The sequence below is a fragment of the Chrysemys picta genome, chromosome 10 (assembly GCF_011386835.1).
Source record: "Chrysemys picta bellii isolate R12L10 chromosome 10, ASM1138683v2, whole genome shotgun sequence".
Taxonomy (NCBI): Eukaryota; Metazoa; Chordata; order Testudines; family Emydidae; genus Chrysemys; species Chrysemys picta.
Window position 1 is genome coordinate 16070136 of NC_088800.1, and position 13352 is coordinate 16083487.

General features: G+C 47.2%; 1 protein-coding gene across 6 annotated transcripts in view; it reads right to left on the minus strand.

Annotated features, from left to right (window-relative positions):
* Positions 1–9733: 9733 nt before the first annotated feature.
* The window catches only part of CTXND1 (cortexin domain containing 1), a 38588-nt gene continuing 34969 nt past the window's right edge, over positions 9734–13352 (minus strand). For 5 of the 6 annotated variants that reach the window (XR_010590964.1, XR_010590961.1, XR_010590963.1 and 2 more), the window contains one exon: positions 9734–13254. Coding sequence is in view for 1 of the 6 variants with exons in the window: in XM_065559326.1 (XP_065415398.1) it covers positions 13021–13200 (180 nt within the window). In the remaining 5 variants the exon portion in view is untranslated. The remainder of the gene's footprint in view (positions 13255–13352) is intronic. The other variant, XM_065559326.1, reaches the window with a different exon arrangement.

The window sequence follows — 13352 nt, forward strand, 5'->3', positions numbered from 1 at the left end:
ACTTAGCTTTCTTTGTAGCATATCTCCTAATTGCATTAAATTGCTTCCTTCTCCCCTCCTTTCTAATCTTCCCTTTTCCTTTATTCCTCAACTCTATTTGACTTTCATTTCTAGGGTCCTGTCCCTCTACTAATGAATAACATAATTTTTCCAACATTGCCCATCCGAGAGCTTTTGTTAAATCCTCCTTTAATAATCCTTCAATTTCCCCTAAACTATTTATTATTTCTCTTCCCTCCCTACTTTGTTTTCCCCGTTTACATATTTTCTCCACTAAATCCACTTCTGGATGTCCTTTTAGTGGGAAAATCCTCTCTCTTGGGGGCGGAATTTCTAATATATTTACTCTAATGTCCTCTACCTCAGTCACTTCCTCCCTATCTCCTGTTACCACTAACTTCTTCTTTGCTAATTCTCGTCTTTTATCTGATATTTGTTTATTCGTTTTGGTCCTCATCTCGCTCTCAATACATTTATTTATATTCCTTTTCCCAATATATTTCCTTTCCAACTGTATAAGCTGCGCAACCTCATCTTTAGTCCATATACGAGATCTAGTCGATCCCTCTTTGATCTTACTTTTAGCAGCCATATCTTCTTTTCTTTGCTCATTCCTCACAGCAGGGTGTCTATGTCTACAGTGTTGGCTCAATCCAGATCTAGTATGAAAACCAAGCCCACAGACCGAGCACGTATGGCTCTTCATTGGGGTATCCGCCTTCTTGGGTATGCACTTGGGGTAGTGGCAAGCTATATTATGATATTGAGAAGATTTTCCACATTTACTACATACAACTCGTATGGCTTTACTTTTATGAACCACATTAATGTGTTTGGCCCATTTACCAAATGTTGGTAATATCTGGGGACATATTGGACAATTAAAACTATCAACGGGATACTCTAAATAAAAAACCCCATCCTTCCACGAACTACTTTCTAATATATTTATATTACTACCAATACTGTTAAGATCCTTATTACGATCCCTATTAAAATCAGTACTTGATTCCCTAACATATGGATCATCAAATGTACTTAAATACTTAAAATCTGGATTAAAACTGTCCATAGTTAAATCATTAAAAGTGTCCCTTGTAAAAACCATCGGTAAGATAGATAAAATCTCCTCACCATGATCATCACAAACATTCTCCTCTACCTCCTCTCCATGCTCCACTGGGAGGACTTGATTCTCACTCTCATTCTCATGAGACTTCATTATAGTCCACACCATTTTATCCATTGGTCCAGCGACCCTGATCACACCCCTAATATATTTAACACTGTCAGCCGGGGCATCAAAGCCAACAGCGGGGGCGTTATTAACCCGGTCCAGCGCCAATCCGGTATAAAAATATAAATTACTTTTTTCCATAGCTAAAAGATTTACCCTTCTCAGGGGGAAACTAACCCTTTCCAGGGGGAAACTAACCCGTACCTGGGGGAAACTTACCCTTTCCAGGGGGAAACTAACCCGTGCCTGGGGGAGACTACCCTTACCAGGGGGAATCTAACCCTTACCAGGGGGAGTCAACCCGTACCTGGGGGAGGCTACCCTTACCAGGGGGGCATCCATGTGGCACCATATGGGGCTGCCCAACCCCGTCCCACACCCCACTGAATGTGGGATGTGGGTTCGTCCTCCGCAATCCGCCTGGCTATCCAAGCCAGTTACCGACTCTCACCACGAGGAGGTAGCGGTTGGACTTGCAATCCAGAGGCTTTCCTCAAAGAGGGGTCCCAAACAGCATAATGTCGAGCTCTAACGGGCGTGTGAGAAAAGGCTCAGATCTTGGTAGGGGTTGCCCCTATTGACCGGGCTCACGCCCACCCCCACCTCACCGATAACCCATTCTCTCACTACCCTCAGGCAATGTTTCCGTCCAAGCCCGACAGCTGAGAGGGTCCAGAGATGCATGGAGAGCCATTAAGAGAGCCTCCCTGTTCCTTGTCCCCTGACTGCCCCCTCCTGAGAACCCCCCACCCTAACTGCCCCCCAAGGACCCTACTCCCTACCTGTCCCCTGACTGCCCCAACCCTTATTCACACCCCCAGCCCCAGACAGACCCCCAGGACTCCCACGCCACATCCAACCATTCCCCGCCCTCTGACAGAGTGCTGGGGCAGCGGGAGGGGGGAGCTCCAGGAGGGGGAGCGGCAGCAGTGGCTCAGACTCCCGGGAGCCACAGAACCTGAGCGCAGTGAGGGGGGAGCCAGGGGGCGCGCCTGCCACTGGTCTGGGGTTCTGGCTGCTGGCCCCACTCAGTCTCCTGCTGGCCTGGGGTTCCGTTCACTCAGCAGGCAGCGGGCTGAGCGGGGCCAGCGGCCGGGACCCTGGCCAGGCAAAGTCAGCTCGCATGCCGCCTTTGGCACGCGTGCCGTAGGTTGCCGACCCCTGGTTTAGACTTTATGAAATGCTTGTAAGATGTTGCCTGTGTTGATCTCACTTTTAACCACTATAGCCCATGATATCATGTTATAGTTTGAGTGTTTGCACTGTAAACCTCTGTAATTGTGTAACTCACCAAACAGGGCAAGAAGCATTAATTAAGGTAAAGTGCTCATCCTGCATACAAGATGGCCAGATGAGGAACTGTGTAGCATCAAAGGTCAGATGCCCTGCTGATTGCATTCCCAACTCCCTCCAGGAAGGAGAGATCTATGTGTGAACTCATTGTGACGGGTTCCCCCTGAGGTGCCACCTGGAACTGGGGTACCACTGAGCCCTCTGACCCACCAGCCTGGGCTCCCACTCACATTGTGCTGCTGTGAAAAGCTGCAGACACGCTCCCGGTCTTACATTTCCACCAGCATACACGCAGGTAGGGACACACCCAACTGCAGGTACATGCAGGTGCTCTTGCCAGTTACTACATGTGAACCAACAATAGAGAGGCTACAGCCAAAATAACCCCCCGATTTCCAGCCTAGGACTCCAGAGCGGTACCATCCTGCTCTGGTCCAAACCCCAACCAGTATGAATTTATTATCCAGTTCTCTTCCCCCTCAATGTGGAGAGGAATATGCAACAGCCTCTCAGAGCTAAGATTCCCACGCACTTCACTCCAAACTCACTGGTTTAGATTAAAACATAAAATAAATTTATTAACTACAAAAGACAGATTTTAAGTGATAGCAAACAGATCAAAGCAGATTACCTAACAAATAAACAAAAATGCAAGCTAAGCTTAATATACGAGATAGGGTAAGAATCTGCTATTCATATCCAGACTGATGGTACAGGCAGACTTGTAGATTCTTAAGGCACAAGTTACATTTGCTTTGCAGCTTGGAATCCCCAGGTCTTTCATTCACAGGCTAGAGATCCCTTAGCCTGGCTCCAGCACTTCCCCCAGTTCAGTCTTTGTTCCTCAGGTGTTTCCAGGCATCTTCTTCTGTGGGGAGTGAAGAACAACAGATAATGTCACTCCCTGCCTTATATAGCTTTAGCATATGGCAGGAACCCTTTGTTTCAAAACTTGGTTCCCAGACCGGTTTGTGGAAAAATACTGACATCCCATGATGGAGTCCAGAATCAGGTGGCCTGGTCACATGGCCTTGTAGAGTCATAGCAGCCATTATTTACAGGCTGTCTGGAATGTTCACAGGAAAATTAAGTTCTTCCAGGATCCGTTGTCTTTGCTGATGGGCTGTCAGCACTGTCTGGCTTCTTCATTGTTGTACTAGTTGTGGGTGTCACCCAGAGTAAGCACAAGTGAAATACAGCTACATAGTCAATATTCCTAACTTTAGATACAAAAATGATACCTGAATACAAATAGGATAATCATATTCAAAAAATCATAACTTGTCCAATGACACCTCACATGACCTGTCTTGCATAAAATACATCATAAGTGTGCTATAATCAGATCATATATAATAATATCACTATTAAGAATATGGGGTGCAGTGTCACACTCATCCCATCAGTTTGGACTCTGGGGTGGAAGGGATAATAATCCCAGACAAGGAGAAACTGGATCTCTCTTTCTGGCTGTTTGGACTCTCACAGGGCTGGAGCTATGTAACAGAAGCAGAGATCCCCAGGGTCAACCTGGGATAGCCCCAAAAGCCATTGAGTGCTGACAGATTGCTACAACTCTGTCACCTTTCGGAACCATAGACTATAACTCATGTGTGGATATGTTTGTCTGCTGTAACCTGTAAATAACTCTCTTTACTTTATCCTAGTTAATAAATCCTTAGTTAGTTTACTATAGGATTGGCTACCAGCATTGTCTGTGGGGTGAAATGTGAGGTTCAAATTGACCTGGGGTAAGTGACTGGTCTCTTGGGTCTGGAAGCAACCTGAACCTCTTATGTTCTTTGGTGTAATACAGCAACCAACTATCACTAAATCCAGCTTGCCTGGGTGGCAAGATAGACTGGAATGCCCAAGAGGACTGTGTGTGACTCCATCGTAAGACTGTTACAGTGACCCAGGAGTTCACATTTGTTACAGGGTTGGTGAAATCTAATTATAGAACATACCACCAGTTTGGGGTATCTGCCCTGCTGTTTTGACAGTCTGCCCTGAGGTCGGCACTCACAGTTGTGATCCACTCCAGACTGAGTGACAGAAAAATAGGATTGATTTAAATTCCAAAGGGTATGTGACCAGGATCTCCATACCAGAGAGAACTCTCCAGAAATCAGCTGAAATAGGGCTTTTTGTATAGGTAGCCAGCTTGATTTTGATTCAATGCATTGCTAAATCAGGAGTGAATTGAATTCAAGTCCGTGAAATTATGCCAGTGTAAAACTGGTGTAGGTGATGTCAGAATTGGGCCTAGCGCCTCCAAGGAAGCAGGACAGAGCTGTGAAAAGGTGTGTGAGGTTTAATCTATGTGTGATCAGCTCGAGCGCAAAGCTGTAGGGGCAGCCAATCCTTCCGGGACAATGGGGCTAAGCCCCGCCAGTCACGTCACATCCATGTAGCATGGCTGATGTATTGCAGGGTGCAGTACAGCCTGCTGCCTCTGGAGAGCGCCTGGTGGAGCTGCTCCTGCTGCTGGAAGCTGTGCTACAACTGATTGATGACATATGAACTGCAGGCGTCAGAGGGAGGTGGCTCAGAGCCAGGAATACAGGCTTCTGTGGAGCTATTTCAGTTCTGCTCCACAAAGGCAAAGTAGAGGGTTACCTAGGACTGGAAGGGACCTCCTGGGCCATTGACTCCAGTCCCCTGCTATCGCAGGCAACCCTAGGGTTACCATATTTCAGCAAGCAAAAAAGAGGACGGGAGGAGCCCCGCCCTAGCCCCTCCCACTTCCCGCCCCCCCAGAACCCCCAACCCTCCCCCCGTTCCTTGTCCCCTGACTGCCCCCTCCTGGGACCCCTGCCCCTAACTGCCCCCCAGGACTCCACTCCCTATCTAAGCCTCCCTGCCTCTTGTCCCCTGACTGCCCCAACCCTTATCCACACCCCCACCCCCAGACAGACCCCTGGGACTCCCACGCCCCATCCAACCACTCCCCACCCCCTGACAGCCCCCCCCCAGAACTCCCAACCCATCTAAACCCCTCTGCTCCCTGTCTCCTGACTGCTCCGATCCCTCTCCCCACTCCTGCCCCCTGACAGCCCCCCCCAGAACTCCCAACCCATCTAAACCCCTCTGCTCCCTGTCCCCTGACTGCTCCGATCCCTCTCTGCACTCCTGCCCCCTGACAGCCCCCCCCCAGAACTCCCAACCCATCTAAACCCCTCTGCTCCCTGTCCCCTGACTGCTCCGATCCCTCTCCCCACTCCTGCCCCCTGACAGCTCCCCCCCAGAACTCTCAGCCCCCCACCCCCCCGCTCCTTGTCCCCTGACTGCCCCCTCCTGGGACCCCTGCTCCTAACTGCCCTCCAGAACCCCACCCCCTACCTAAGATTCCCTGTTCCTTGTCCCCTAACTGCCCCCTCCTAAGACCCCCCCCCAACTGCCCCCCAGGACCCTACCCCCTACCTGTACCCTGACTGCCCAAAACTTTCTCCACTACCCCCAAAAAGCCCCCCCCCCCGTTTCTTGACTGCCACCTCCAGAACCTTCCTGCCCCCTGGCCCCCTTACCCTGCTGCTCAGAACAGGGTGTTGGGCTCTGTGCCAGCCGGACACGTGGCTGAGCTCCCCAGCACAACAAAACCGGGTCCCTGGCCCTGCACAACAAAACCCGGTCCCTGGCCTGGACCGGACTGCAGGGGAGAGCTGCCCTTGTATCAGCACAAAGTGCTCTCGCTCCCGTTTTGCTACACTGCATGGCAGAAACCGCTCCCAGTTGCAAAAGGGGAGGGCTGCACTTTGTGCTGATACACTTGCTCAGAATGCAGGGCGGATCCGGCTCCTCTACAGCTGCTCCGGAGTCCAGCCCGGGACTTCCCTGCAGCCCTCCCAGCCGCTCGGTCTGCTCTGCCTGTGGGGGAAATCCCGGACATTGTGAGTGCTTTACAAATTCCCCCCGGACGCTATTTTTAGTACAAAAAGGAGGACATGTCCGGGTAAATCCGGACGAATGGTAACCCTAGGCAACCCCATCAGATAATCCTGCTCATAAACTTATCTGTCTCTTAAAACTAAAGCTAGGGCTGTCTTGCATGATCACTGGTGCCCTCCACCCCTCTTGCAGCCCCACCATTTTTAATGGGCATCAGAGGCCACTAAACAGATTAAATATGTTGTCCTGGCTCTGCAGCGCTTGCAAAGTCCATTTACCATGTTCATGTTAAAAGTCAGACCGATGTGAGATGCAACTGGACAGCTCCTCTCCTCCCCTTGCATTTATGTCATATGTAATACAGGTAGCCAGATGCTTCGATGCCACCTGCTTCATCTCCCTTTGTCAGGACGATAGAGACTCCAACCTACGCAGGCCACAAATGTGCACAAATCAAGATTCTCTTATGGCATCCGGGTGGCCAGAGCGTAAGCACATATAGCTTCTCACCAAGGCTTGCAACTCCTGCGCTAGCCTTGCTCGTTGGCCTCAAGCAGTGGGGGACCGAGTTACCCTCTCAGACCCCCAGTGAATCAGCAGGAATGACATTTCTGGCTGTGCTGCTGTTGCAGTTTTCTAGCTGGCATCATGCACATCCCTCTGTTTCTTTCAGGACAATCTGTCAGCTAGCATTGGACATGGTCTCGGTCCTGTACATTCAGGGTTAATTACTTCTCTCATAAATGCATTTAGAGTGACTCAGGTTGTTCACTCTATAGCGCTGAGCTAAAGAGCAGAGCTTGAGCCTGCTAGGAGAACTCGGAGGATTCAAGGCTGTTTGTTGCTAGAATATGGTTATAAATCTTACTGGTTTTTCTCTTTAAGGGTACGTCTATACCCAGCCGCTAGTTTGGCAGCTGGAAATCGAACTTCTGGGTTCGACTTATCGCGTCTTGTCTGGACGCGATAAGTCGAACCCGGAAGTGCTCGCCGTCGACTGCGGTACTCCAGCTCGGCGAGAGGAGTACCGCGGAGTCGACGGGGGAGCCTGCCTGCCGCGTGTGGATCGAGATAAGTTCGAACTAAGGTACTTCGAACTTCAGCTACGTTATTCACATAGCTGAAGTTGCGTACCTTAGTTCGATTTGGGGGTTTAGTGTAGACCAAGCCTAAGAGTCTTTGTTGCAAACTCAGCCACATATTTCCCACTCCAATTCCCTGCAGATTCACTGCTGGTATAAGCAAGTATAATTCCACTGACTCTTTCGGAATAGGGTTCATTTACAACAGGAAAGAATTTAGCCGTTTGTCACCAAGCTGCAAGAAAGTACTTTCCAAGGGTTTCCTCTCCTGGGTGAAAATACCATGAAATCCTGTTATTGGGCAGGTCGCATGCAGCACATACCGGCTCAAGCCGATGTGTTTCAGTGGATTTTAAATGTGTATCAATATTTTTCCTCCCCAAATGTTCCTTGTTTTCAAATGTTACTCACTACAAATTCAGTCCAAAGTAAACAATTGCAGGGGCTTAGGCATCTATACCATAGTGCTGCAGTGTCATTAGGACAGGCTACATTACATAGTGCCCTGCGAGCCAATGGTTAAGCTCAGCACCCCTCTTACACAGCTGACCAGGGAAGGGACATCAAAATGGCTGCCTGGCAAAGGTTGGCCTCCAAACTTAGCGGTCATAGGACCTCTTGGGACAGAATTAGCTCCCTCATGATTTCCAGAGAGGGTCTACAGGGAACAGCGAGTGGCCACTCCCCTGCTCTAACTCCAATCCCCCCCTCCACTGCTCCTTGTGTGTGAACCCCTATATTGTCTAGGGAAAGGGGGATGGTACTAATTACTCCCACCCCAGCATAGGGAGGAGGAGCAGCTCTGCCTACAGCTGCGGCCTTCCATGTCCCTTTATGCAGGAACACTCCAGCCCATACTTATGAACACTTAGAGCCCATTATCTGTGAGATCTCCTCTACGTATCTGGTGAACAGGCCATCTGGAAGTGGTTGTATAAAATGATGATCGAACCCCATCACTGCTGTTGTTTGAGAAAGGCAGGTAGGCTTAGAAATGCCAGTGGTTCCACAGCTCACAAACATATTGTTTTATTCAATTGCTCTTGCGCGTTGAAACGTTAAAGGCCCACCATTGGAATGGGTTCCCTGATCTTCTCCCCTTGTTAAGCCTGTGAAGCCAGACCATCGTGCAAATATTAATTTTTTTTTACCAAAGCTTTCAGGACTTCACACATTCTCGGTGGGACCATTTCAGAGGCAAGGATTTGTAGCTGCCCGTTATGTGCTGTGAAGCTTCTGTTTCTTTTACAGTTATTAAAGAGCAGACAGATTTACTCAGGGAATTCTAGAAGTCCTGCCGCCGTAATCCTGCTAGTGTAAAACAAAGTGGTCATAGCTGCAGGTTTCATTGGTGCCAAATTGATTTTGCTAAATGAAACTAGGGGAACAAAAAAGAATCTCTTTGTACCATGAAATTATTTTAGATGATACATTAACTGAGTTGCACTGGCCTAGCATCCTTGTCCACATACCTCCCCCCTTATGCAATAGGGTTAAAATTGCAAAGGATCAAGGTACAAAGGGCCAGATCTTCAAAGATGGGTGCAGCAGTTGCACTAGGACAAGCACGTGCATGCAACTGGCCACTTGTTAGTGCAGACAAGGTGCTTACATGGGCGAGCTACATGCACAAAGGTGGATTTTGCAGGGGCAGTGAGAACAACTGTGCCCCAGTTCACCCCAGCTTTGAAAATCTGGCCCACAAAATACCATGTCCCTTGGAAATTGCCCCCATAATTCTACCATGGGGACACCTCTCTTTGGGCTAGATTGTCACAGCCCTTACTCACAAGTACAGGGGTTACAGGGGAATTAGTTCCCTCTGACTCCCCTAGCTTGGCCCTGCTCAGATTGTGACTCCAGAATGGTGAGGAGAGCACTGGCTACTTGTCTGACACACTGGGCTGTGAGCAAGCTGGAAGAGAAGGATGTAGACAACTGCGGGGACAGTGGGAGGGGCTCCCATTTGCCAGACATAGTAGCTGTGGGAAGTGAAGTTGCTCCATGAAAGGCGTGAAGTAACCTACTCTTCTCTTGGACCAAAGAGGCAGGGAATTGTGACTCAGTCTCTGGTCTACTTGCCACCTCTTACTCAGGGTAGAGGATAAAGTTACAATCTAGTCCTTTATAGCCCAATGAACAATTCAGACAGTAGAGACCAGCAGAATGGATTGTGAAGACCAGAAGAGAACCAGAACTGCCTTATTTTTAAAAAAACAACAAAAACAAGTTCTGTGTTGAGGCCATTTATTGTATTAGATAAACACATTCACTACAAGATGAGTAGGTTTTCTGATTGTAAGTAGAGAATAATTATTTAAAATACAATGAAGTAGCCGAGGCACTTGTTACATGCAGTTTAAATTGTTATCTATGCTCAACGCTGCAGCTGTTTCTAACACAAAACTTCCATTGACTTCAAGGGAAGTTCCATGATGTTGGGATTGCAGGATCAGGATTATGTGTGCAAGACAGTAATGGGTGCTGATTAAAGGACAGGAGAGAAATTGCCAAGTGGACACTCAGAAGGCAAGAAATAAGGAGTGTTTTTGCTTTTGGCACAGAAGTTAGAATTGCCTTTTACTGATAGCCCCAAAGAAACCTGGGGGGTTATGCGAGTGAGGTGGCAGCAGACTGGGATGCAGAAATCAGGTCTTGTTTGCATGGTCAATGAAGAAATGAAATAGTCATGTGTAGATATGAACTTCAAATGGAAAGGTCTTAGATGACTGGGTAGATGCTGATGGAAATCCTCATGAGCATGAGGAATTCTCCTTTTACCAACAGAAGGATGAATCAAGTGAGGTTACAGCTGAAACAGAAATGCATTATTAGTAGAAAATAGAAATACCCATAGGTAGCTTCCCTTGTATTGAATTCCCAAACAGCAACTCTAAGGTGGTTACGTGTTTTGCTGGATTGGGGTCCTATTGGTGACCCTACAGTAAGCCGAAGTGTCATGGGTGCAGATAAACATTCACCAGTGTGTTCACACTGAAAATGGCTATCGCAAGCCTCATTTGCACTGTCGATTGGCCGAGCAGTTTTGCGCAGATGACTCGCGAACAAAAAAGTGACTCTTGCCAATCATGGGACTGATTCTGTTCCCCTTACTCCTGTTGGACTCTGCAAGTAGTCCCAGTAAACTCAATGTAAGATACTATTCAACGTGACTACAGCTGACAAAATTGAGCCACCCAGTCAGGGAGCAGAAACAATACCGTGTGACCTAGGCAATAATTCATATAGTGTAAAGAGATACTCATAGTTCCCTAGCCAGGAACAAAATAGACGACCATTTGTTTGCACACACTATGTTGAATAACGTTCCCATTGTAAAAATCCACAACCAGTTTGAGGATAACTGGCCAACAGAAACAAGAGCTAACTTGTCAGCTAAATTACTGGCAATGGGTAATTCAACCAGGTCAGGTAGCTGGGCAGAGAGCTGCACTATCCAGGTAGGTCCTAGTATTTATAGTAAACTCCTTTCTCCCAAACGAACACCAGAAATGAACTGAGGGTGAAATTCATCTCTGTGCAGAAGTTCTTCACAATGCTCTCCACACCTCTTAGAGCCAGATTTGGATGCCCTTAATCATGTGGAATAGCATCTTACTCCACAAAGAATCCCTCTGAAACCAATGGGATGATTAATGGAGCAAGGTGCTAACAACCAGGAGTAAGAACAGCAGAATCTGGTCCTTAAGGCAGGGGCTAAATGGTGCAGAGTACCTTCTGGGGTTCCTCTGAAATGGGGGGAATTTAACCTACCCTATAATGAGTCTCCACCACTGCCTTTATTCCAACTTCACAATACTTTGTATCTCTATGTAGTGCTTCTTATTTACGGCTCTCCAAGTGCTTTGCTGATCTTGATTAAGCTTCAGAGCACAGTGGGAGGCAGGCAAATATTACTGTGGCTCAGTTTACAGATGAGTAAAGTGAGGCATAGAGAAATGAAGCAACTTGTCTGGTCATGTAACACATCTGCGACAGAGCTGAGACTAGAAACCAAGGAACCTTGATTCCTAATTCCTTGCTCCAACCATTGGATATTCCCTTCCTATACAATGCACCCTACCACAACCTTATCAGGGAAAGGCACCTAGCAGCATGGTAACGGAGTTGGAAATATAGGGGGCAAATAGCTAAATACCCCCCTCTGTGTGTGGATACCTCTAAGTTTGGTGGAAACTGGTTCCTCACGGATGCACCCATGACAGCTCTAGTTGAAACCTAGCATCTGCAGCATGACTCCTGTAGGGTAAACTCCTTATTACTCCAGTAGTTCCTTGGACTTCCTTGAGCAAAACCTGTCGTCACTTCAGGAAGGCAGCTGTGGGTGAATTTTTGCAACAGAGACAGAATTGAAAGTCTTCAGGGAATAAAGAACCTGGGCTTTATTTTTCAGAGGGAATTCCTTTCCCTCCAAACCTCAAAGCTGCACACTATAGTCTGGGTGCTCTTTGAATCCCTTTCTCCTCCTTATCTGAAATAATTAGTGAATGGTTAAGGGGGGAAATTGGGAAGATATTTATATTACAATGTTGTGAAAAGTTCTTCTATTAAAGGTACTTAATTTCGCCACAGCAGAATGCATGTTATAAGTTGTTGCTAAATACTCTTCTTTCTTACTGACCAGTAGAAAAATATAACCCCATCTTATCTAGAGTAGCTAGTTCTGAGTTACGTCTCTTCTTCTCTTGCCTTTTCCTTTAATCTTGTGCAACCCAGATGGGTAGGAGCAAGGCTGACTCTTAACTGTAAATAAAAGAGGGGAGCAATTGTACATCTGCTCATTTGAAAATCATCACAAGTTTTGTGTATTTCATAATCCTGACCCTTGGAAGTACATTTCCAAAATACTGCAGGGGAAAGCGTGTGCCTAGAACTCAGTTAGCCAAGAATAAGTTTGTGCACACCTCTCTACTCCACCGTATGTGCCTTTTTAGTACTTACATTCACTGCCATCCCAGGGGCAGAAACTCCCAGGAGACTTTGCACACCAATAAGGTGTGGCATTTTTCATAGCCTTAGAGTTTGCACACCTATAAGGTGTGGCATTTTCATAGCCTTAAGAACCACACAAAAATAACTGACAAACATATTGTAAGCAACCCATTGTCAAAGAAAGATCAAATGCCCTTATTGCTTTTCCAAGTACTGATAGCTATCCATCCCCTTATTTATTGGAAACAATATAGACAATATTCCTTAAGGAAAAAGAATGCCAGGTTGAGGTTTATATTAGAAGCTTTAAGGGAGCCTTATTGCCTAGAAAGCTTTTGTGCTATTCAAGTTACAATCATAATTTCTCTTGTTAATATGTGAAGGTTATAACAGAAATAGGCTGTACCATCAGATAGGGACACAATGATGTCTACAACCTGCTATGCAAGAAAATTTAACCAATATGCTGTATTTGCACCCCTCTGTATCTCGGTTTAATATACATTCACCTTCTCTGAATGAAAAGGCCTTCCAGGTTGTGTGTGAAAGCTTCCCGCAGTGTCCCATTCAGTCATCCAGGTGCTGCTCCTCCCATGTGGAAGTTGGGATGGCACTGTAAGGGTCCATGATGACTTTTGCACAGCGAATAATCATCACGATCAAGAAAAGGCAAAGGAAGACGAAACATGCTAATGTTAGTCCTTTGTCCACATCAACATACACAGGCTCTGGTGTTGGTGCCTCCATTGTTTGTGTCTCTCCTCATCCGGGTTTGTGCTTACTGCTACCATCATCGTCCACCTGCAAAACAACCATGCTATCAAACAGCAGGACCATTGAGATGCATCACGAAGCATGGGGAAAATAGCATTTTGTTGTCAACGGCAAAACTCCCATTG